Genomic DNA, 26,954 nt, shown 5'->3' with positions numbered 1-26,954 from the left:
GGGGACGGACACAAGACTAGAACACACTCACAATGATATATAGAGAGAAAGAGAGCACAGAAAGACAGAGTCGGAAGAAGTAGTAGGTTGACGGATCCTGAAGACCAGGATGTTTGTTTTTGAGGGCCCTTTCCTATTTCCCATCACTTTTTCACACATATATCACATGCGAACGGTTTTTTATTACATTTTTAGTGCGTTAATGGTTACTGCTCAGAAAGTTTGGGCGTTATGATTGCTGCATTGTTAGATGTGTTCAACCTTCAACTGCAAAGTACACGGGAATGCGCGTTCATTTGTTGAAAACCTTGCGCGTCTAGCCAAATTTCTCTGACTGAACAAAAGATCTCAGGCTTTCCCAGAGGATAATTTCGATGAATTCTTTCTGAGTTTCCCACTGGGTTGGTCTGCATGACCTAAGCCTCCCCAGGAAACCAAGGAAGGATTATTCCGGCTGGAAACCGGATAAGATTTCATATTATGCTTAGCTGGCAACTATGACTGAATTTATGATGCAATTTCCTCTATAAATATTCAATTGAATATCACTTGTAAGTACAATAGGTGTTGTAAATAGCTTTGTAAACGCGTACATCTGGCTTTCCACCCGATGGACAGGCGAAACAATGCGCTGAGGAACTCGTTAAACTTTGCAGTTTCCGGTGTAAGCGTCATTTCCGGCAATTCCAGAGAAATTCTGCCTCCAAATGACCAGTACATGTTTGGAGATGGGATCTACTAGCGTTTAATTGGGGTTTCGAGTTAGGCGCTATAGAGTGCTGCCATCTAGCATTGCGAATAATAAAACTGAAGCGTGTTCATGGCTGCTGTGGAGGTCGCGCTTCATGCAAGAGAAAAATCAACAGCGGAGAAAGAAGAACTGGCTGATAGAATTCAGAAATGGCTCACCCGTCGCTTCCTCACTCACTCATCTACCTCTCGACGTCGTCTTGTCCGCTTGAATACCTACTTGTGAGAGTGTGTGCCTGCAAGGCCTTTTCTTTGGCCTCCACTCCTCATGCGGCTCCTCGCGGAAAAAGCACCAATGCCATCTATCGGCACGATCGGATGGTAAACCAAATGTAGTCAACACTAAGCCCCCCTCCTTCCTCTCCCATCTAGCTTTGTACCTTGTAGCTTTGTTTTGAGAAATCCCCTCTCTATTTGATCTATCATTATAATTAACACTTGTTACAATAATTGGGAATTTTAAAAAAATTGGCAGTAAAAATGAAAGTGCAACAAAATGAAAATAAAATTTGGATAGGTAATCTATGGTATTTTTGTGTAGAGAGTGAAAATCATCCAAGTGCACAGATTGAATTAAAAAATATTGGAGCTCCCAAACAGCTTTCAGAGAGAAAAATCCTTGTTTCAGCTGTAGATATCCATCATAAATCATCGTTATGTTTCATCGTGAATGTGCCTCTTGGGGCAAAAATAGAAAACTTGATTTGTTCTCTCTACAAATGAATTGGCTGCCTTGAGTAGGGATTTCCTCGGATATTAGAATCCGTTTCTCGTAATATTTCCTTGGATTGCAAGTTTTAACTTTCACTTTCCTTCATTGGCAATGAAAACTATTTGTGGAGGAGAAAACACTGAGAATCTCGCCATATCACTGGCAACATGTCTACTGCGGAGGGGGGCCGATGATTTTCCTTTCAGTGCCCTAATGCCTTTCATGGATTGGATGATATGCTCCTTTGATTTTGGAATGTAGTGAAGCAACGGCATTCTGAACTCTTTAGTTTTATTTCAATTACACACAAAAGACCACTTAGGATCCAAAAAAATATAAATATGTATTTGAGCTTTGAGTCCTCATTGGAAACTTATGTTTTTTGGTATTACAGTGGATTTGCATGGGATGTTTGAAATGACAGGATGCGACAACAAACAGGCAGACAGGAACGATGGGAACTACTGATTTCGTACGAGGTGGGCCATGGAGAGGCTCCCGGCGACGGAGGTCGTTTTCAGTCAACCGATGGTCTGCGTGGAGTTCAGTTAGCCCCCGTTTCGGCCTGAGGGCGCTAGTTGCTGCAGTGGAGTGAAAGAGACGAAGAAGGCGTGTCACAGGCTAGCTTATAAATCAATATATAAATACATAGATACACTTAAAAATGTATGCTCAGTCCTCTCATTATATGTAATCCCTTTTTTGAACTTGATCCGTACTTTGGTGTAGCCTTAGATACAAGATCTCTCTTTGGCTTGGATACTCGATAGCTTTTGAAGTGCGCAGTACTTGGACGATAATTGATCCCTTTTCTCAATGTCAGTTGGAGTTTTCATTTCATGACTTTTCTTTAGAGTAAATTCCGTCATCTTGCAGGAAGAAGAGGTGACGTTAGCACGCTAACGCAACACCGATTACGGAAATCCATCTTAACGTATATCCTTAATGACTCGCCCGAGTGTATAGAATGATTACAATCACATTATTGGGCCACCAAAACGGAAAATGTTCCGATATTAGTGAAAGTTTGGATCCCAACTGGTAAAAAAAATGGACATTGCTGACGCTTTTCTCTTAAAAAGCTTGTGTCAATCTAATCAGTCCGTAATCGATAGGAAATGTACCTATCATCTAACCGTTTTAGTCACACATTTGTATCGTTTTAACGTTACCAATTGTGCATTCCAGTCGTCCAAATTGCTCTTGAAATCATAACTTATAATTATCTAATTTTAAGTCCTGCGCTAGTGAATTTAGAACGTGAATGACAAAGATTGATTGTACTACACCTTGAAGCGGTGGCATCGTCTATAACACTTCATTCTAGCTGAATTCTGTACTATTCATTTAAGCCTTTCTCAATGCCTTATACACGTATGCTAGTGATAGTATTTGATGCTCGATTAATTAAAATGCTTGCTTGTTATCGGGTTTCGTATTCATCCTATACCCTTTCAAAAATTATCTGATCGAGGCATAAGATTTTTTTTTTCATTTTCTGCAATGATTGAGTAGAATATGGGACGGATGAATTCTTATCTAGGATTGCAATTTTATATCTTTAATTATGTTATTTAAAGTAGGGATTGGCGATTAATCACAATTATCTAAAAGAAGCAAGGCTTAATTTCTGCAACCAGCTTTTTAATGTGCCCGGAGGGATTTGCATACATACAGCAATGTCATTTGCGTACGTACAGCATAGTTGCTTGGGAGGCTACTATTTTTCTGACGGAAACGTTCATAAAATCAAGCACATTTATGGTGAGAAATGAGTTCGCTATTTGGCGTGAAGTTTCCAGTACATATTAAGTCAATTTACCAACGTTTTGCTGCTACACATATTAATGTACATACATTTTTTGCGCCGTCAATATCCCCGAGGAACATTAATAAAACTACTGAACATATTGTGAAACATGTGGTTACTGAATGGGAAAGGTTTAGCTGTTAGGCACATTGAAGATTCGTCGTTAGGAGGTGTGGGGTTGTTAGCAGTGGGGTGGTTTCGCTGTGGATTCTGGAAGGATGCTCGTGAGGCGGATGGGGAAAAAGAAACAGTGGAAACAAGAAAGCGCCCTCAAAGTCGTTTTCACATACATTTGCATTTCGTTTTACACTTGTTTCTGACAGCTCGTCACCGTGCAGCCACTCGCACACGTAATTATAACGTGAGAGATGCGATCGAATTGGAAAAAATGGCAGCAGTACGAGCCCCAAGATGGAGGACGAGCCGAGAGCAGCGCTCCTCGCGGCTGGCCGGCGAAGTTGAATGTGCGAACGAGAGGTTTTCGTGTGTTTTTTTTTCTTTTTTGGGTGGGGGGTGTGCGTGTTGCGCTGTTGTACTTACGAGGAGGCCTCAGTGTTGCCCAGGTGTTCGCCCTTGTCCATGCTGAGGCAGCCAGCACCTCCGCCGAAGCCGTATCCCTTGGGTCCGTACTTGCGGGCGTGGCAGTTCTTGCAGAACAGCTCACCCTCGTGCTCCGTGCAGTTGGTGGAGTCGAGCATCTTGTTGCACAGACCTGTCGGCAACAGCGCGATTAGACATGCATCCTGTCCCTACCGGTACGCTTAAGGGGACTACCTAGAGAAAGCCCCATCCGACAAGTAGATATTTATTCGCAACATTGGGCGCATCTCGGCAGTAAAGCAGTAAATTTGGCGAATCTGTTTCCAAAACATGCCCTCAGCCCGGCTTTGAGTGCAGAGTGGTCCTCTTATTTCTTAAATTTAATCTTTGCAATCGGGTGGCTAAAAGTGAAGGGTGGCTGAAAATCAAGGAGCGTCGAACACTCGTAGGGCTGGAAACAGGGTGGAAAATTTGGAAGTACCGTGTTCCATCCTTTATCCACAACATCATGGCTCTGCTCAGCGATATCCACACGTGGAACACGCGAAATGGGGGAAACAAATTTCTGGTCCCAATCCATAGGTCCTCGCGTATGGCGGGATCATTTATATGCACCTTTGCCCGCTCATTAAACGCCCTGTCGGATGACCAGAGACGCGACTGGTCAAGAACGAGGTGATCCGACAGCTGGCAAAAAGTACAACGTGGCCTTGCTACATTATAATATAAATTTATCTACCATGTTATTAATTTTTACTTATTTATGTATTCCTTTATTTCCGTAGGTATTGATAACCTTGTGAAGAGACCCCTGGTCCAGACGAAGAGGGGGCCGGATTGTGGCCTCATCTGGGCCAGGTAAAAGAAATAAATCAAATTAATCGGTGGATCGCGTTGGTGTGGTGGCTAGTGTGTTGGCTTCCCACCCCGTGGGCTCGGGTTCAAATCCCGGCGGTGGCAGAGAATTTACAGAGATTGCCCGATACCTGCTTGGATGTTGTGTGGAGGGCTTTTCAAGCGCGACACTCCGTCCGTTGGAGGGGACGTTAAGTCGTGGTCACTTCCTCTGGGCGTCTTTGGTTGAGAGCAAGCTAATTCCGACTCCGGGTTTCTCTCCACCCTTCCTTCCATGCCCTTCAATCATGGCACGAATGTCCTCAGCTGTGGCTCTCCTCCTCTAATTACCGTACCAATCTTTGCAGTCGCGAGGGATAGCACTAAAATTTTATGAAGTATATTGTTCAGATCATCAAGGAACATGAACTCAAGTGAGTAACCTTTACTATAGCAATTTTCTTCGTGATAGTCGGAACGCTGTCCACATCGGCACCGCGAGTTGTGACTTCTCTTGACAGATTTGAGTTCGCGGTGGGTCTAGAGGCAGAATGGAAAATCCTCTACTGCAATATTAATGGGTTTGCCAAAGCAAAAGCTCGACTCAGGGTACAGAGAATTGAGAGCGTTTTTCGGTATGGCATTTGAAGGAGGTGGCCAATAGCTTAGTTTTTTGCTTAGTTTTTTTAGCGTAGGGTAGGCAGGTGAGAAAAGTGCGTCGGTATTACCCTTCCCTTAACAAAAAGCGTTAATAGGACCGCGGATGGCAGTCATATCTGACGGACGGTTTGTTTTGCTTGATGTGCACACAGCAGGAATCTGAAAACATGTGAAAAACTTGAAAAACAGATAAAATTTCCGTTTCTGCGCGTGAGACCGTGATTGAAACGGAAGAATCCGGAATCCGTCGATAGGCGTTTGTTATCATGTTTTTCGTTTCGATTGAATGTTTTGTGTCCATTGAATTCATTACTCTCGAATCAAGTTGATATTTTTTAGAGATCATTTACTAGTGTTTAATTTACTACCTTTTCCATTCTTCAGAGAAATATAGAAGTTGGATATTTCAATGCTGGCCTCAGTTTTTAGTTACTCTACCGCCATCTTGATCGCTCTTGTTTATATTCAAGCGAAGGTATTCAAAAAATTAAGAGCAAGTGAGGAGTCTATCAGAGGCGGCGAAAATTTTTATCACACTCTGGACGTCCTAGAACAGTTACTGTGTCAGAAATTTGAAATGTATGCCCACTTGATCGTCGGGTAATATTCTGACCCCATGATTCTTGTTTTTCGTCCCCTGTAGGTGTGAACATTTTTTCGTTTGTTTTGGCTATCCAGCTTGCATTAGGACGCCATAAATGCTCTACGATCGCAACGGTGGCGTGTTGTGGCTAGCCAAGACTCAAACAACGTTTTAGTGGGCATATTTAATTGATTCTTATAAGCAAAAATACAGATGAGAAAAAGGTGCATTTGTACGTTCCACAGATCTTTTGTATCTTTCTTACGTATTGACACTAACTTATCTTTACCAAGATAGTGTTTGTATAGGGAATATGTGGATCATTTTATGAACGCGAGAACGCATTACCCTCGAACTTGTGTTAAATACTTAGTTTTTGAGGATTTTATATAAATGATAGCATTTACATGGCCCTATTATTTCTACAATTCCTAAAATATGGAACAATAATTAGAGCCAACATTATTCAAACATTGCGATAACATTCTCCCAATCAGAAATATTTTTTCGCTAAAATTTAGAGGCTGTAAGAAAAATCGTCATCGTTTATAAGAATTTCACCGTTGTTTTCCATGAGTGATTCGGTCAACGATGGAAACGATTGAAAACTACAAACTGGGAGGAATATAGGCGTAACTGTAAAAATATAGACCTATACAACCCATGTTCTGGATACTTATCGAGGTTACACAAAATTCCGTTCTGTGTACTCACCGCACTTGAAGCAGCCTTTGTGCCACTTGAGACCACCAGCGACGCGTTCTTCCGCCGCATACACGGACTTCTGGCACTTAGGGCACTTGGGGTGTTCCACTGGCTTGAAAGGCATGGCTGCGGATGCTGCTTCGCTTCACCTGGAAAGACAGAAGAGGAAACTGTAAAGCGGTGTTCAGAACAAAATATTATCGGCATTAAATCATCAATTAGACTCTGATGGAGCATATTAACTTCGTCAAAATCAATATTGTCATTGAATTAATAGTAGCGGGCGTAACTTGGTGGAAATCCATTATCGACGTGAATGTAAGAGAGTAGACCTATCCAACCCTTGTGCACGAGACTTGTCGCACTACTGTTACACGAAATTGACAATGTTACGCTTTGATTTTTACGTTTCGATTTGATAATTTTTTGCGTGGTCGGTCTCAATAAATTACAATGTGGAAATAGCAAAGTTATTATTCATTCTATTCCTACAGTATTCTCATTGGTTGTGGGATATGAAATAAAAAAACTTTGTTAGGATCACTATTACTAGAAAATTCTAAGCTCATGATCTAGCTAAGATCATGAGCTTAGAATTTTCTAATAATGAAGCTAAGATCAGTGTAATTGAGAGCCTAAGAACCAAGCTATAAACATTCCTAATTATGCTAACTGATAGTAATAGATTAAGTTATGGATGTGAAAGCAATTTCAGAGTGAAAAAACCTTGGTCATTCCACATGAAATCAACCCCAAAAATGAGGTTTTATAGTGCTAATGAGGCTAATTTTAGTGAATCTAACAAAGTTTATAATTTCATTTCCCATAATAGAATAATTTCACACAATTAAGCCTAAAATCATCAATAATATTCTCATTGGTTATCGAAGTTCTGCTAGTTATTTACTTTTTTTGCATTACTGATATAGAGCGTTGCTTCAGCTTACTTTGATGTAATTCTAAGGTATTTTAAATTAAATCTTACTGCCGATTTTCTACCGATACTCTAATTTTCTTTTGAATTGTTGTCAGAACTGATGTTACTAGCACAAGCTATTGAAACTGGTCTTGTGATGGAAATGTAAGTATTTGTGGAGAATTGGCACCAAGATTTAATTCGCAATTACTTTGTTCCCTCTAAAGATCGTACTCCAAAACTCGCGCCCGTTGTCCTCTACGAGTTAATGTGTAGCCAGAGTTTATGAGGTGCGGGTGTTGACCTACCACGCGGCGCCACTGCTCCGTTTCCTTGCAAATGCAGTGCAGTGCACGCACCGTTGGGTACGCATTCGGGCGACTTTATTGTGGCAGGAAACATCTCAAACACCCTTTAAATGGGGGAAAATGAAGCGCGCAGAGATAATTTTACGAGAGGTAATTGTTACGCTGATTATGCGTGACGCCGCGTTGCGGAGAAGAGTGGATCTAAGAATTACGAAATCGAATCTCCGTGCTAATTTGAAAATTGACGAGAGAAAAAAATCTTAATTTCAGTAAAGACTCTTCGATTTGACTTGTGACGCTGTAATTATTTAGTCAACTATCATCGTTTAACCAGTTGGAGAACCAACCGCAGCCGTCTCCAAGGACAGCAACTCGTATCATTTGCATTTATGTCCGCGCATAAAGATACTGAAATGCACTGTCGGAGCTGTATTTTTATAATGATTATTTAACTCATTTTCAGCAGTTGACGAAAAGGGAGATTTGGTTCTCAGGAATTTGATATTTTGTATTGGTATGTACTTTGCTTGTAAAAAGATAACGTTTTTTATAATGATCGGATGGGGAAAATGTATATTTAAAAGAAAAACAAATGAAATATGTAAAAATAATGGAGCCGTTTCCTTTCGAAAGGAAATTTTTCCCCAGGCAGTGTGCTTTCTTGGTTAAGGGACAAATTAGTATTATTCTAGAACATTATTAATGCATTTATGCGTGTTACGCACAAATATACAATGAATTAAAATACGTCAATTATATTTTGTGAATTGAAATACATGGGCGAAATAAATACATGTATAGAAAATATCCGAAATAAAAGATCAACCATTGGAAGTTCGAAATAAACTCTACCGAGGGTTTTTTTTTGTTCACCGATGTATCCAACGGCCATTCAGTATTTGTAGAAAAATTGGTATATTTTATGATCCACTCTTAATGTTATAATAATAATTATATAATGTTTTATTTAATGTATAAATAACATCCGTTAAGCTTGGATGGATTAAAACATCTCATAAACTGCGAGAATAAGAAAAGGAATTACCACAAGTTTAATCAAATCAAACGAGTGATGGATAAATATTATATCTTTGGAGGGGGATAGATCAATCTAAGGCTATATTAAGTAACTTCGCTAGAACATCAGATTACCCGCTCACATTTCATATTTTAAATAAATTTGACCACAAAAAAAGTTAAGTTCGATATTATCAGTGGATTGGTACGAAGAACTACGATAGCTATAAGCGACGGAAGCTAGTAGAAAGCTTAAAAGAAAATTCTTATTTTCATTAATCCACCTATTCCATATCCTTATTTCGTAGCCTATCTCTGTTAAGTGAAGGCGAGAGCAATATTCTTGAGTGAGAGCTAAGAATTTTTTTTGAGGAACTGTGTCCGTGCCAGGCCTGCGCCGGCCGCGCCTCTGCCGGGAATAGATCTAACTAGAAGAAGGCGAAGGTGGTGTCGCATCCAATTATAGCCGGAATAAGTTGTCGCTCCTCTCCCCACGCTCCTTCACGTCTCTATCCGGGCGGCGGCCGTGCTATCTCATCCGAGTTCCTCCTCTTCAGTGTTGATAGACAAGAAGAGGCAAGCTTCTTTGGTTGCAGCTTAAGGAGGTAGGTTCACGGCTGCTTGATCCAAAAGAAATACTCTCTGCTAGTTACTTAAATAAATGCTATCGTCGACTGCATCCAATAATAAAATCTGGCCATGCAAAGTTTTGATGCCGTGATTCTGATATTTTTTAGTTAAATTTTTCTTAGATAGTAGATGCGACCGAAGAGAGATTTTCACGTAACTGAGGAGATTTGATTTCTGTTGCAGCGTTAGCGAATAACTGAAGAAGTTGTCCAATAACGTTCCTACATGTTATTTCTGAAATTTGTCGTGTTTTGGCGACCATTGTATCCATTCTTTGTGTGAATTACACTTCAAATCAAGTAGCAATCAAATGTTTTCCTCATTATCATCAGTAATCATTTTTTCAAGACGAAATTTATCGAGGATTAATAAAATTTGAGTATAGAGAATGCTGATAATTAAATCCTGATATTTATAGGTGAACGTTTTATTCCGAGATGGGAGGTCAGATCGTAGCGCCATTTTCATGTCCCTCAAGTGATTTGACTTTTGGCTTTCTTTGCTATAAGTCCAAAAGTGGTGCCGTGAAGTACCTAAACTTAATTAATATAATATTTCTCATGGTGCAGTGACTTGTATATCAATGTCTGTGTGAAATAAATATGTGTACTAGCAGTAATCAACATTTTTCTATATGTACTTGGAAAATTACTAAGTATTATTAAATCTCGAATAAAAAAGCTGCTTTAAAACAAAATTCTGAAATAATGAATTACAGAGCATTATCTTTTGTGCCAGTCGAGGAAGTGTAATTAGAAAATATATTTTTTAATGTTTAGAAGCACAACTTACTCCTCGTTTCTTGCATATCCATCCTTAACTTTTCGTGATTTCAGTGTAGGTAATTCAAAAAGACCGCTAGCGGAGAACTTTCCTACCATACTTAACCTAACTAGGTGTACTCGATAGCTGAGAAAAGTATGGCATTTTCAAAATCTATTACGCACAATTACAATTTAGGTGACTAGTGTTAACAACAAAGTTGACCACTTCAGTCGTCTTATAGAAATCGTAGGTACTAATATGGTCATCTCGAATGTGTTGACAGGGTCTGGGAATCACTACGATGAGAGCACGATTCGATTGAGAATATGGACGGTCTCAGTTCGATTTGTCATCGCAGTTGAAGCAGTTCAGCTTTGAACCTAGTAGTAATCGATGATTTTGAGTATGTGGTCGCAAGTGGCAACGTTGATTTAATCACTCAAGAATGTAGTTACAGTTTGCTAATTTTTAATTTCTTACTTTTAATGACTATAGTAATGATAAATTTTCGTAAGTATTTTCATCTATTATAGGAGGTGAAATTATTTCTATTTTTCCTCAACACTTCCTTTGCTATTCAAACTTTTCCATCAAGAAACGGTATTTTACTCTTGGGAGAACTCTCTGTTGGCAATCAGAGCGAGATAAGATTTCTGAGCTTTCATTCTTCCACCACGTGTGAACCCGTCTGAATGGCGGAGCTGAAAACTATCAAAATTCCTCTTCACCAAATTTCATAATTATTTCGCGGTCTGAATAGTTTTCGGTGGAGTATTTCACTTGTTTATTCCGTCTGAAGTTGCGCTCGGCATTCGAGTAATGAAAGTCAAGCACCTTTCAGCGGGCCTTGGCCTTTACAGCGCGCGCGAATATCGGCATCCGGCTTGGCAATCGGAAGGGACTAGGAAAAACCATTGCGCTTCCTCTAATGAAATCATTTAGGCGCATGGATAGCTTTAAGCGCCAACGGGCGCTCGGAGACTCCGGCTCAGAATGCGAGTCGGCAGATAGTGCGTCTGGAACGGACTGAAATGGCCCGAGCGACGACTTGGCGTCGCAGCATTAAGTATCCCTTGACAACTCGTCTTCAAATTACATAATGATGTTTTTGTGCGACTTGGCATAACTCTCGTTAATGACCTGGCATTTAAAATACTGTGGTAACTTTGTTTCTCTGCTTAACGAGCTGCCTAATTGAGTAACAGCTTCATCTAGAAGCCATCGAAAAGTATACTCGATGTTCTTTCATATTCGTTTCGAGAAAAATAATGTTGACCACGTTCTTCGAGACACATGTAAATATTAGATTGCCACTTCATTTCATCTAAATAACCAATTAATCTAACATCCACCCAATAAAGAGTTATACGGTGTTTCATTTTGATAATACTTCAAAAAAAAGTTTTTCCCGACAACAACAATTTCACAGAAAATGTCAGAGCCTTGTTAACCGAATTCAGTGGAGTATCTTTCCGCGCTACTATTGCACGATTTCTCGCCAATCCTTGACTTCGACGGTAAGACGCTTCCAAAGATATTAAATTACGAATTCTATTCTGAATGTGACTATCCCATAAAATATGCAGTAGCTATAAATTGTGTAGTGTAAAAGTAACTTGCAAAGTCATCTTAATTAGGCACAGGTAGATGTTTACTTATATAGGGGTAGCGATTCAATAAAAAATAAGGACGAGTCAGAATAGTTTTCGCAGATCTTAATGGCCTACCAAATCGTGCAGGTTTCTTCATAGTATCTACAATTTTATATTCTGAAAGTTATTTACTTCGCTTAGTTAACTTGGGTATATAATATGAAATTCCTTGTTGGGAAGGCACCTATTATACTAACGTCAGGCCTATTCAAAGTCAAACAAAATCCCACTGTCCTTTACGTAGTTCCAAGATCGTATCTTCTTTTTCACTTTTATTATGGTTTAAAGTCGTCCCAATTATCTATTTTTTGTCTTTAAAGTATAAAATATTTTCTGCAATTACAATAGGTACAAAATATATCTACTATGTCTTTGCTCGTAAATGTTAAGTTACTATTTTACTTCTTTCTCTAAATGTATATTGAGTCGACATACGTAGACGTAATATTTACTGTAGCTCCCAAACCCTGAACTTATTTATGGCAAAATGTATGCTGTTATAACATTAAAGCTGCCTTTACTAATAAATTGAGTGTTTTGCTCTCAATAAGGTTATTGAATGCCGCTTGAATAATGACTTGAATCATCCGTTTTATTTCTGCTCACAATTGCACTACTTGTGGCTCATTTTAGTGCCTATATTTTCTAAAAGGCATTTGATATGACTTAAATCGGTTTATGAAATTTTCTATTGATTTTGACGTTTGAATATTTTCCAAAGGCCTTATTCTAAATATAGAACTTGGAATTTGCCGAAAAATTTGCTGCCATAATTTTTATTTTCTCATGAGTAACATATTGTGATCATTTTTGTTAATATTCTATTTTCTATTGATCTATTTGTTTGGATCTGATAGGGTCTATATAAATGTATCATTACTCAATGTTGCATCTCTTTACCAAGGTTTTACGATTTCCTCGTATTTGAAAAATATTTATGGACACTTTTCCTTTCGATGTTTCATAAAATATTCCATAAGATGGAAGCCCCTACACAAGCCAATATCTCCTGGGATTCTTTATTTCGCTGGATTGGTATGTACCTAGTTGCGACTTATTTATAGTGACATACATTTTTATTAATGTTGGGAGCATTCGAGGAAGTTCTATTATGAAAAATTTCACTTCCCGACAGAATCACAGCCATCTCCTTCATCTATCGGTAGCGTTCAATACGCGGATGGCGCTCTGTAGAACTGTTGGAATCCTCGCCAATTGCAGTATGAAACTGTCGTGACTCAGTTTTCGTGTATCTCAGAGTGCGATTAACGCCGGAACACGTAAACCTGTCTACGATGGTGGAACGCCAAGGTAGTCAAATGTTAATATTGGATCGTGTTTCAACCCCCGAGATAGTTGAAGAGCGAAGCGTTTGATGATATAAGATCTTATAACATAGCATTGGCAAAGGTCCAGGAACATCGAGTTTAAGCATCCTAGTGATGAACAAACGAGAGAAATAAGCAAAGATCGGTAAAGGAGCAAGGTAAGGATTTTCACTATATGTATACAATCTATGCTTTGCAAAGGCTATAAAGGATTACACAGACGCATTTAAGTGACAGAAGAGGAATGAAGAGATTGTGAGTGAGATTAAGAAGAAATAAAACTGGTGGAAGAGAGAGAGAGGGATGAAATTTATTGTACATGAAAAGGGATACCCACTTTCACCGTGTATACAATATATGCTTTGTAGAGGCTATAAAAAAGGAATATAAACACGCACTTAAGTGACCAGAAGAGATTATGTGTGAGATTAAGAAGAAATAAGACTGGTGGAAGAGGCGCGAGAGAGGAAGATCAAATTTATTGTACAAAAAAAGGGAAATCGAAATTTTGAATAGAGTGGAATGTACTCTCAGAATAGGGAAGCCAAGAAAAAATCGTTTTGATTGTTGTAAGAAGTAAGATGGTGTTTCAAAATCATTGGTTTTTTATTAAATTGAAGAAACGTGCGATACGAAGTAGTACAACGCAACCTCAGGCATAGCTTAAAAGGTCGCATCACTCCCGCGCGCCCGGTCATTTTAGTAACGTAATACTTGTTTAAGGCTTACGTTATTCTTTGGCAATTGATTGAGTGCTTAGAATGTGCTCTAATAAACATTTGCTGGCATGGTAAATATATTAGTTTTTCCTCATTATTTACTCAGGAGCAGAATTTCCGCATTTGAGGTAAATTTGATTGCTGAAAAGTTATTATATTTAAGCCTTGAAAATTCCAAGATGATTGCAAAACTTTTAAAGAAGAAATACACAGCGGAAATAGGATAAAGACAAAAGGAATAAAAGTCAATGTTAAAAAAAATTGCATTGTATCAGATTTTCACATCCCTTCGAAGTCTCAGACTAAAATTTAAATAAATACAATCGTGCGAGTCCCATCAGAATTTCTTAAACACTGTAAAGTAAGAGTTAATACTCGGAAAACTAAAGAAATGGTAGTGCGAAAAAATTTGGAGGAAATTAAAATCAGCATTAAACTTGATGACTTGAGAATTAATTCGATAGAAAAATGTATTAATTCCGTTGTATGATTGTGCAGGACATTATATGCTTATCGAAAGTGAAGAGATGGATTTATTTGACAAAAATATACTTCGGAATTTTATAATCATCTAGCATATGAATTCAAATATCAGAAAATCCTTTGCAATATCATATGTATGGATTGCACTGCTGTATAGAAGTGAAAGTTAAGTATGAGTATGTAGGAAAAGGAACTTTAGACTAGAGGTTGCTGAAGTGTGGGTGTGGCGGAAGATGCCGGGAACAATGTGGGCACTCCAGAACTTAAGTCTGGAAGTTCTAAGAGAAGTAGAAAATCAGAGAAGACTTATGTACTTGATTAAAGAGGAAGTGTTACTTTATCTATTGGCGAATAAGACGTAATATTCCACTTCTCATTAAAACTAGTTTGAATTCAACAAGGAAGCTTAAGTTGGCAGTTCAACTAGTCAGGGAAATCTGCAAAATACTCAATCTAAACACACCTCAACTGGTGGAATATTTTGATAATGATTAAAGGTTGAAATTACTCCTAATTCACCAGTTTTCCTCTCGTTATCAGAAGCGGAGAATCGCATATTCAACACCAATCGAAGAAAGATCATATTAGGTGCTGACAAATGTAGAGAAGAGAAAAATCAAAATTTATTCAATCTGCCACTAGACAGATGTAATTGGTAACGAAATTTCTGGAAGAGAAAGTGCGTGGGATTAGAGGAACTGGGCGAGCGTGGAAAAAGTACTTGGACGAGATTTAGGAGAAGATACGGACGTGATACCTAAGAGAAAGGCGAATGATAGGTATGAGTAAAACCTTCTAATACAGAAATAGGAACGCACGGAAAAGGAAGTATATATAGACCCTGAAAATTCCAAGATGACAGCGAAATTTCTAGAGAAGTATAACGAAACGAAAATAGGCTAAGACAAAGGCGGTAACAGTCAGTTTGAAAATATAGCGTTGTATCAGATATGCTGATAACAGTGTAGTTTTCCCAAACTCTGTAAAAGAAACAAAAAGAATCGAAATTTCTTAAATTCGGTTCGTAACTCATTTCATAATTATAATTTTTACTCAATTCGCAAAACAAAAATTTTGTAGTCTTATGCCTTCCGTTGTTAAGTGAGAGTGTGGGCCTTTAGATAGCATATACGAAATTAAATAGACAAAACACGATCGCCGTGCTGCATCCTCTTAAGGTGAGAAAGATGATAATCCTCCCCGGGTGTTGGTTTGTTCCATAGCGCCGTCTGCATAGCGAGCGGGCCTAGAGGGAGCCTTTGTCGAACCCCTCCGCGGTGGGAGTGTAGCGCACCTCGGGCGTGTCACATGACCGCCACCCCTCCTCCTCAATCTCTCCCTCTCTTTCTCTTCTTCGGGCCAAATTTGGGCCTCGAGGTCGGGTTGCACTCCCTCGCTCCCATTGGCGGAGGAGGGAGTGACGTCACCCCGCATCCGGTTGCATCCGTTGCCAACAGAGGCACCTAAGAGGAGTCTTAAGCATGCGTCCAATTTCAATGATTTTTACTGGAGGCAGCTACTTCGGTCGGAAGTGGTTGGAAGCACTCAACGACTTCACGTGAAGACTTAAGGTGACCTTGAAGTGCATCTCTTCTACTTGTTGAAACGTTTTTATGATGTGTGGAAGTATATAACTTCCGTTTTGATGAAGAGGAAAACCCAATTTTTTTTATTAAACCGACTTATCATTCCTATCTGTTCCAAGTCAATCTCTAATTATAAATTTAGTGTCTTAGGACGTATATTGTTTGTCCAAAAAGGATAGTACCCTTCAAAGTGAGTGAATACAGAATTTTTTCTCTAAAAAAATAAGATAAGTGATTTAGGCAGCAGGTGCAATCCGCTGCAGTGATAGCACGCTGGTTACCTGGCGACTTATCATTCAGTAGAGGCCTCAATCCATGCAGTTAGTGTTTCGGATAGGAATCACGGCGTTTAGGCTAGAAACTTGTCAACGATTTTTTAATTGTAAAAAGATTTTTTCCTATCTTTCAGTTAAACTTCGGGTACTATGATTGAAGTTTTCAATTCATTCACATGGTTAGCAATCAGTAGGTACTGTTTGTATATATCAATACGATTTTTAAAACCTTTCGTAATATTAATTTTGATTCACTCATTTAAAAAAATTATCATCTAATGCCTTCCATTGCTACGCTAATCGACATTTCTACCATGGAGCTCGACATCTTTCCTTCCAAAATGGCCTACCTTCTTGGAAACCGACAAACAAATAATCCGTACAAAAGAGTGGCTGTATATTCAATGGAAACCCGTGTGAGGACTTATCAAATTGTAATTTTTAAAGAATTTACGCTCTCTTGTGGAACAGTCAACCTCAGTTTTGTTCATATAATTCGTTAGTTCTATAGACATGATATACACGTAACATGATATCTCTTACAGACATCTTGAAATAAGCTATAATTTTATTCCAATAATTGTGTTTTTTCAAGATTTTTAGAAACCTTTTGTTAATTTTTACCGGTAAATTCTTGGAAAATAACTTTGAAAAAATTAACTGCTCAATGAAATCCCAGATAAAGAAACTGCTACTACCGGTTAAGAAGCCGGGAAACTGTAATGCACAACTGGGGGCAATAAAACTGATTTCTAAAATCCGAAATCACGGAATTTGGTAACGAGTTGAGCACTATGCATTCTAGCGACGTAAATCCACGGTTTCACATAGCTCCTGCGCCCGGAAGGTATGCCACAAAATAACAAATCACTTTCGCGGGAAGCGGCATCTGCAGGATGTGATGCTCACTCAAAATGCCTATCTAATTCCACTGTTTTTTTTGCCTCAGCCTTGCACGTAATATTTTTCTTCGAGGCAGTTCACGTAGTTCAATTCCTTCGATACCAACCAAAAATCCGTTCACATGCAAAGCGTCATCACGCCGGCTGACTTGCACGCACTGTCGGCCGGCCGCACACGTCTCGATATTGTATCCGGGAAGCTCGGGGCGGTGTCCTTACCTTTAGCGTAAAGAGTTCGTAGAGCACGACGGTCGGACGGTCGAGGGTAGTCGAGGAGTTGGATGAGATGAGGTTTTGCTTCGTCGAAGAGTTGCCCGTCCGTCGCACCACTGACAATTCGAATGGCGAGATCGGCCTCCGCGCCGCGCCTAAGTCACTTCGTTTTGCACACGGCACTTCGGGCTGAGGTGGCGTCGGACGGGAATAGCCCGCCCGCTGATGCAGAGCTATTTCGGGTGTACCGCAAGGGCGCCGAATGGGCACCGCCAGATTGTCGTATTGCCATGTGCTTCGTGTGTTGACATGTGACCTGGACCACACCTTCCTTCCCCTCTTGAAAAAACATAAACAATAGTCGTGGCTTCACCTCTTTAAGTATTCAATAGTGATGCCCGAATTCGAGGATTTTTTTTTCAATTCTCCCTCTCATTTTCAAATCACTGAATGGGTCCCTTGGATTGTTGTCTTGCCGTGTGCTTTGTGTGTTGTCATGTGACCTGGGATGAAGGGTCACACCTTCCTTCTCCTCATGAAAAGTACAAAAAAATGCCCGGGGCTTTATCCCTAAAGTATTCAGCAGTGACGCCCAAAGTGGAGGGGAAAAAACTTTTTTTATTTTCTTTCTTCAACTCATTGAATGGGACTGTTAGATTTTTTTCTTGCCAGTCCTTCGTGTGTTGACACGTGATCTAGGATGCCAATTCCTTCTTCTCTTGAAAAAATATAAACAATGCTCCTGGCTTTATCTCTTGAATTGAGAACCTAGTATTCGAAAGTGATGCCCCAATTCGAGGATGGAATATTTTTTTTTGTTCCATCACATTTTGAACTCATTGTTGGATTCCTGTCTTTCCATGTGAACAGGGACGGTGCACAGTGGGCGGAAATCGGAAAAAGCCGGACAAAATTACAAAATGGCTTTTTTTGAGTTATAAACGTGAAACTTCGCAGGTATACTCAAAAATGATTGAAATTTATTAATATGTACTTAATTTGACATAGATCCTACCCGTTACTGAGATACAGAGGCTCAAACGTGAGCAAATTTCCATAAAAACGCCCGTCTTCAATTTTCTCTGAAAATCTTCCAAAGTAAGTGAATGGTGAAGTTATGGGTGGATTCTTGCCGAATAAAAAACCACATAATCTGTTAGCATGGTGTTTTTTCTTTAATTTTCCGTAATCTTAAAGAATACAGCCCATAAATTCTTACCGTGCAGTAACAAAATGGCGGATACTGTTTTTAGACAAAGTTTTACATTTAGGTAGAGTTTCAAATAGGTTTTCGGCAAGGTCGCGCAGAGTAACTTATATGAGAGCATTGCTTGAAGATTTTTTGAGGTCTTTATGCAGTTTTCTATGAAATAAGTTTGCGTCGCCGGAAATTACATTGATTTTTCGATCGCGCGGCAGGGTTCTTCTCCGCGCGTCGGGAGTTGGATTAGCCGCGCCGCGGTAAGGTTATTGAAGCCGTATGGGTTTTAACACTCAAAATTCACCGTTTTTACGTTTTGCTTCAAGACACCGATTCTCAAATGGTCTATGGTGAAGACAGTGGAGGTTGTTCATGCGATGTACTTGCACGTTTCATCGAAGTTCATTTCGTTATCTTTGGATACGATCGAAGACCATGCTTCTATTAAAAGCGTTCAAACCTCGACAAAGTGAGTTGTTTTCCTGGGACTCATACAAAAAGACCTACCAGAAAGATACCAGCTGAGACCCTTATACCTTCTTCAATCACCGATCCCTGACCCTCAGGATTCTAATTTCGAAAACGGTCGTTTTATGACACCCTGGAGCGGAGCCCTGGACAGTAAGCACTAGAAAGTTGTTGAAGCAGATACGATGAAGACAGGGTAGTTTAGGTAGACAATTCCACGGGAACTTCTAGATTTTTTTAAAACGTGTATCATACCCTCAGTTCTACTTGGACTGTGGTGAAGGAAAGTTAAGTTCTCTTGAGTGCGCAGATTTTGTTAAAGTGATTTTAATTTGCTTGTGGAGCGTAGAAATTTCAAACTTCCACTTGCCTGTAAGTACGTTTTTGAATAAATCCCCGAACATCTTTTTCGAAATAGTTAATTTAATTTATATTATCAATTTTAGCTGAAACTTTTCTTAGCATTCCTTTCCTAACTAAAATAAATCAAAATTATCAAATGCTACTGTTTAAATTCCAATCGATACGACATATCCAATATGCATTCAGAAAATCATATGTGGCAGTGCAGCGTACACAAACCAACAGAACATTTATCGATATCAGGTGAATGATATTTTACATCTCCTAAGTTATTCATACCCGACTCTATTGCACCGCAGATTTAGAACCCCATGATTCAGCTGTCCTTCAGTGTGTTGCAAACTAAAAACTATCGTTTTTCTTAATTTCGAAATGACTATACTTCCCTGTAGGATAATAAATTATATGGGTTTTAAGATTAAGAAAAAATTAGGAAAATAAGGTAAGCAATGTAAGCATTACTTTTCCGTTGATCATGGTCAGAAGTAAACAGAACTTGATCGTGTAAAATCCAGAGTTGAAATCATTAAGGCCATTCACCTGCCTTTCGATATAGGTAATGTCTTTCTGATTTTGTAACTTCTTTTGTCTCTTTTTTTCACCTAAAGCGGATGGGATGACAAAATCGTGTCGACGTCGGCAGTGGATTTTCCCAGATAGTATCATCTTAAATTGTAGAGCCTATATGTGAGAAGTGCCTCCGATGCAATTTAAATTCTTTATCAAAAGTTTAGAGATAAATGTAATTAACCAAGAGAAAGTGGAAACTTCAGTCGTTACCTGTAGCGCCTTTGTTACCTGCTGCTTTTTAATCAAACTAAGAGATACAAGGGAACTCATGAATAGGAATTTATCTAAAGCATCCACTTGTTGCCACATTTGCTTATATTGAGAGTGGCCCGAACTGCCATCAAAACCGTACTTAGAGATTAATGTGTAGTTCACCACACATTTTAATTCTTGAGAGGTGGAAGTGGTGGCTAAGTAGGCTATTGTTCCCAATATGGTGTGGTTCAGTGGTGCTTGAAGGTTTACTTCGCACATGGTCTCAGTTATTTTAATTCCTTCGTTATAAGCTGCCTTTTTTTGCTATCGCTATTCTATCATAACTGGAATACAATTCGTGTCCATGGCTCATTGTCAGAGCTGTCCTACGAAAAGACCGATGTTGACGCTTGGTCAAATCAGAGGCAATCATCAATGACAGTGCCTCTTCCACTGTCATCTCAGGGTGGACCTTTTCACTCGTCCTCCACTTAGAAAGAACTCTCTTAGCCCGAGTAGGGGTCGTAGTTGTTATTTCTACAATTAGGTGAGCTGCTGCAGTGTCTCCCCTCTCTCTCAAACTCACAGATGCCGCGAGAGCAAGCTCAGCAGTAGTAGCAGTAGTTTTAAAAGTTTGAATTTTCTTCTGCGTGATCTAACACATTAGGTGCGACATTTTTTTGGTCGCCCTGGAATGCCTGGCAAATATAATATGAATTTTGTAGCATGAAGCTACGGGGGGGATTTTATTTAGTCAATCAATTTGAGAGGAATAGATGTTTACAAAAATACAATACTCAACCGGCTGTCGTTGAAGTATCGGGAAAGTGATGCATAACAAATTCTGGAAATGTTATAGAGTCAGCGAGCCAACTTTTGTATCGACACAAAAATCATTCATTATTTCGAGAACTCGACCCATTTCTTAAGGTATGGCCATAGGATGCGTTTTGTCAGGAAGTCATTGAGAAATTTCAGAGCATCAGGGCCTTGTCTTAAATTCAGCCTCCGCAATAAATAATGGAGCAAATATTTTTTTCCCAGTGAATGATTTTTTTACCAATTCCAATATTATTTTGTAGATATCAAGTCATGTAATAATGTGAGGTGGCATTTTCTATGGAATGGCGGATGGAGCCTATGTAAAATTTAGAAATAATAAATTTGTCGAACCTATGGTGTTCCAATGCCCTAATGCGTACACGGGGAGTAACGTATGGTAAACGTGTAAAGACATGGTAATCTGTATGTCAAAGTAAAACTGAGGGTGTGATGTACATTTTAAAAAAGCTAGAAGTTCCCATCCCAGAATACCTCCGTTAAGACGGCCAAGGGCTCCGCTTCAGGGTGTCATAAAACGACCGTTTTCGAAATTAGAATCCTGAGGGTCAGGGATCGGTGATTGAAGAAGGTATAAGGGTCTCAGTCCCAGGAGTCTGGGAGGGTCATGCCTTCTTTCTCCTTTTGAGAAAACATACTCCATTTTCGTGGCTTTATCTCGTAAGCATACAAACTAGCATTCAATAATGACGCCCAAAGTCGAGGAAGAAAAAACTTTTTTCTAGTCTCTCTCATCTTCTACTCACTGAATGGGACCGTTTGATTGTTTTCTTGAGTCTTGTGAGAACGAGTATTGTCTCCGTGTGTTGACATGAGACCTTGGATGGTGGGCTACACCTTACTACTCCTCTTGAAAAAACATAAACAATGTTTGTAGCTTTATCTCTTAAGCATTCAATAGTGATGCCCAAATTCGAGAAAAAAAACTTTTTTCATTCTCTCTCATCCTCAACTTACTGAATGGGACCGTTAAATTCTTTCCTCCCTATGTGCTTCGTGCGTTGACATGAGACCTTCATTCTCGTCTTGTAAAAAAAACATAAACAATGTCCGTGGCTTCATCTCTTACGTAGATAACCTAGTACTCAATAGAGATTCCCAAATTCTAGACAAAAAAATTTTATTCTCTCAAATTTTCAACTCACTGAATGGAATCATCAGATTGTTGTCTTGCACGTGCTTTGTGTGTTTTGTTGACTTGTGACGTGGGACGCACGTCCGCTACTTCCCTTGCTTCTTGTAAAAACACAAACAATGTTCGTGGTTTTTGTCCCTCTATTGTAGGACCCAGCATTCAGTATTGACACACAAATTCGAGGAAAACATCGTTTTAATTCCCTCTCATCATTGACTCGTCTTTTCTTTTCTTAGTTACATATTTGAGGTTTTTTGGCGAACGAATTGTTTACACTTCACACATTATGTCTGCCAAAAATATTTTGTGGAAAGGTTTCACAGCCACTAGCTTGTTAGTTTTCACGGTGCATTTTTTTTATTTTTTCATCTAACTTGATTTTTTTATGAACTAACTCACTAATTCATTCTTTTCTGTGTTATAATCCATTATAAGGTGTCTTGGTATATTACCGCTTGGTATATACCGAGCGTCACGCGTCGTGATTCTATGTCCCAACAATCAGTTATTTTCTTGTTTTCATATAATCCAAGTCATGAGGTCAAAGTTTTACAAGTCCAGCATTCACCAATTCACGATTTTATCCGTTGTTATTTTTTGTCATTTGAAACGCGAGAAATGTCAATTTCGACTAATTAATCGATATTTTTATGTTATATATTTTGAAGAAAATTGAGTACAGAAAAGGCATTTAAATTATTTCATTGTCTTGGTTTATGAGTCTCCCGTTTGTTTGATACATACAAAGTTCTTGGACAATCTAGATTTATTTTCTTCTGATTTACAATAAGTTATTCTATTAATTCCAGACTAATAAATATTAGATGGATGCATCGTATAATATATCCTCGTTCTAGGCAATTTTTGTGTTTAGTCTCTATGGAACATAATTTAAATCTTATAGTTAAGCTACCCATAGCTTCAGTGAAAAACGATCTCTTAGGAGAATATATATTTATCCATATATATATTCATGTTGAGCATTATGTGGGCGGAGAGCGGTGAGCAGTGACTTTAAGCTGCTTTGCTTCTCGCAATCACGATTTGATGGAAAGGCTTGGTGCCTTTCCAGATTGGTAATCTTCACAATCAAGCCTTCTTGGATTTGCTGCAAGACTAAAACCGTTTTACAAATAGGGCCAGCGGTGTTGTGTTTCACTGCCTGCAATCGGAGGAAAATTATTGCTTAATGTATTTTGTGTTACAATAAGTTCTGGTGACTTCGTATAGTCGAAAATCAATGTCAAATCGTGATCAAATAGTTCTTTTCATATCTAATATATTGGAATTCATGAGTTCAAAGTTTTACCAGTCCGTTCATCACAATTTGAAACGTCACTCTCTGTGTACATTTTCTTAGTTATCAAAGAAGTCATTCTTCCCCGTGAATAGATATATTGCTAGTGTAAAATACATTCATGGAAAAAAATCGTAACATCAACAGCTGTAGTAGCAACGAAGATATACAGAAAAACTTTTCGTCTCGAATTCTTGCCAAATGGACTTGTCACTTTTTGGAAACCTTGGCTTCCATTGATTGGCATTCTGGTATTCAGAAAATTAAAAATCGAGAGAAAGGTTCTAAAATTAGATTTTATAATCTGACAAAAACATCTATATTGTAAGTTAATGCATTATAATTGCTTAGTATACAGTCGTGCGACAGCTGTTCGGTGATGCTTAGCCAACGAAAACGCGATATGAAGAATTAAACAGGTAATATGATTCCTGTACACCTTAAATGTTGGATATCCTTTCGTAACTGTTGCTTCGCAATGCTTGAAGTTTTGCCCTGTATGTTTACATAGATGCAGTACTATGCCCCGAAGAAGGCCATAAATTTCTCGAAACGTTGGCTGAGGATCAAATTAGCTTTTCCCTTTTAGATTCAAGAAGGAGATGTAATTTGGCAATTTCACTTGCAGCTGCATGACTCATTTTCGTACAAATCGTTTTAAAATGATGTAGAAGTTAATTTTGTTGGTAATTAGTATTATTATTAATACCCATAATAGGCTTGTGACTGTTAACAATCATGCAAATTGATGAAATAATAACAATTAAATTTAGCTATTGACTTTACATTAATATACGCCTCAACTGTGTGAAAATTTTATAAATTTCGTGAGTCATATATCGATTTAATATTTTTCTACCAAGTGGTAAAAGAGTAATGAAATTTAATTATTTCAATTCAAAATCGTACATGACGGTATCACAAAAAACGATTTAAGTGCATCATAACGAAGGTTGAACGAATATGTGGTGTTATAATTCCCTGAAATAATTACTCTCAAAATTGTTGAGATTGCGCAATCGCATTGTTGATAATTGCTCAAGGCCCTCGTTTAATCAACCTCAAAGATTAGTTATTTCAGACAACTATAATTGCGCATTATCATTCAACCCTCAGTCTCCTATTACCCCCTGAAGTATTGCAAATTCCTCCTGAAACATCCTGTATAAGAAAATAGGTCTGGACTGAGAGCATTTTTATTGCAATAAAATAAAACTTTAAAATTGTATTGTATATGCCACTATATTATGATTGGGTTAAACATTTAAAAACATTCTTTTTTATGACAAATCCTCCAATTTGGCTGTTCTCAGAAGTAACGCTGGCTTAGGAAAGGGTTAACCTAAATACAAGAGCTTGAAGACCTTTCGCATAACATTCGCACTCGTTCGCGCGAGAGAGAGCTTTGTGGTTGGCAGTTGGAAGCTGCGTCTGCGGGGGCGTCCTTGGACAGCTAAGGGTGTGCTCCCTTCTCCCCACAGGATGACTCATCTGCTTAGAAAGTGACTTGGCTTTGCAGGGAGGTCCTGGCGTTGTTAGATCATCTTGTTTTGCTCGTAGAGCCTTATACAATGTCCTTGCCATGGATTACTTCAACGAGGAATTTCATGGATAGAGGGTGAATTATTGCCTGCGTGGTGCACGCGATATGCCAAGTATTGACCGAGGCAGTTTCTACGCTTATTTTGAATTTCGCTTGAATAAAATTGTGCACATTACAGTTCAAATGAAAGTTGATGATCCTTCACTGCTAAACATTTTTTGCTCTAAGGAGATTTCTGAGAAATTTTTTCGCTAGATATTCGTGCGGCTGAAAATTATTATTTTCCATTTTTACGTTATGATTTATTCTTAATTTTGAGGAGGTGACTGACAGCAAAGAATTTTGACTTGATCGAAGATTGTGGAGAGAAACCCGGCGTCGGTATTAACCTGCGAATAACGAAAGGCGTCAATGGTGCCATTGCTTAACGTCCCATCCCACGGTTGGTCACTTGAGGTGCAAATGAGTTTTATTGAGTGAGTTAGGAAGAGAACAATTGGGTTTTATTGTTCTGGGACAAGGGCTCATGTAACATAAATTTACAAACACATGGAAAGTAATGTCACGCAATATAAAAATGCGTGGCTGAAAAAAGAGAAATGTTTACCTTGACCGGTGAAAAATATAAGCAAATTGAGAGGTAACGTTGCAAAAATAAAATAGGTGGAAAACAAACTGCCATTGTATCACATTTCTTCGTCGCATATGGTACCGTAAAAAAAAGTTTTTAAACTTTGATGTGTGGAGACTTTTCCCGTGTTTCGTTTCCGCAACCGCGTCAGAGTCTTAATTCGCTCCAGCGCACACGGGGTTTCGGCCGTAAAATCGTCGCCAGTTTCTCCCTCTCTCATCCATATTATGAGGCCATACCAGGCGACCTCCTCTTGGCGAAGAGCTCCAGTTTCCCGCTGCTTGAAGCTGCCGGAAACCTCTTCGGGAGCACCGAACGATTTTCGGATCGTGTGAAACATCCTTAAACCCAGAACGATCTTGAAGACCTCCCTTTTATCTGTGAGTACGCGGATAATGAAGACGCACTGGTGTGACGCTGTCATGGCAATGACACTGTCATGATATTGAAACTTTCACGGCCATGGCACCGATGAATGAATCACAAGTCAATCAATGGATGAAACAAAGACGAGCGCCATCGTCTAAATTTAACCCTATGATTCATTCGTCAGTACGCAACTCGAATCACGAGCGAGAGAATATTGATGTTATATAACCAATGCAAAGTAAATGCGCTAATTCACACAGTGATGCAACTGGAAGTTTGATAATTTAGACGCATGATGGTCGGCGCCGAGTGTGTGCCGCGTGATGAACCAAGAATTTTGGCTTTGCGGGTCGCGACTCCCTGTGAACCACTTTTTCCTTGGAATTGTACTAGCTACCACTGCTTAGCTTTTACTTTATTTTAATCTTATTTATGCTAATTGAGAAAAGGGAGGGGGCAGGGAGTTAAGATTGAAAGGGAGAAAATGTAGAGGTGTAATCTCGTGCATAACCACTGATACATTATGGCCAATTTATGGAAATTTTGAAAAGATGGTAATTTTTTAGGTGGCTCTTCATGTAAGTTCATTACTTCACTTGCTGAACAAAAAATGTTCAAACATCAATTGATTAATATGTAAACGCCATTTCTATGCGCATATGATACCTCAAATCACTGCGATTAAAAGCATGCCACCAAAGCGCCGCAGTAATTGATGAACCGCACCCAGAAAACAACGACCTTAATCTGCGGATGCTTTGCTTATTGCTTACCCTTAACCTTCTGTCGGGTGCAATGGACCTTTGACGCATGCAGTAGCCTTTTCTTTTGATTCGTTTTATGCAGCGTTTAAATTTTAGCATTTATGGCGCCAGGTCAGTAACGAATTATTCAGCATAATCAATCAAAATAAATGCACTATTAGATAAATTAGATGGAAAAATAAAAATACAC

The 26,954-nt window shown here is 38.9% G+C and overlaps 1 protein-coding gene across 6 annotated transcripts in view; it reads right to left on the bottom strand.

The window, feature by feature from the left end:
• LOC124162532 (muscle LIM protein 1-like) overlaps window positions 1-17,535 on the bottom strand; it is a 31,931-nt gene extending 14,396 nt beyond the window's left edge. For 2 of the 6 annotated variants that reach the window (XM_046539102.1, XM_046539103.1), the window contains exons 1-3: window positions 17,395-17,534; window positions 6,604-6,743; window positions 3,813-3,984 (exon numbers count right to left, since the gene is read on the bottom strand). In XM_046539102.1, coding sequence (XP_046395058.1) covers window positions 3,813-3,984; window positions 6,604-6,718 — 287 coding nt within the window. In that variant the 5' untranslated portion in view covers window positions 6,719-6,743; window positions 17,395-17,534. Of the gene's footprint in view, window positions 1-1,746; window positions 2,044-3,812; window positions 3,985-6,603; window positions 6,744-17,394 lie in introns of those variants that run through there. The other 4 variants (XM_046539106.1, XM_046539104.1, XM_046539101.1 and 1 more) reach the window with 4 other exon arrangements.
• Between the last annotated feature and the right edge of the window lie 9,419 nt (window positions 17,536-26,954).

This window comes from Ischnura elegans, chromosome 7 (genome assembly GCF_921293095.1).
Source record: "Ischnura elegans chromosome 7, ioIscEleg1.1, whole genome shotgun sequence".
In the NCBI taxonomy this organism is placed as follows: Eukaryota; Metazoa; Arthropoda; class Insecta; order Odonata; family Coenagrionidae; genus Ischnura; species Ischnura elegans.
The sequence above is the reverse complement of the archived record's forward strand: the minus strand, read 5'-3'. Positions and strand labels throughout refer to the sequence as shown.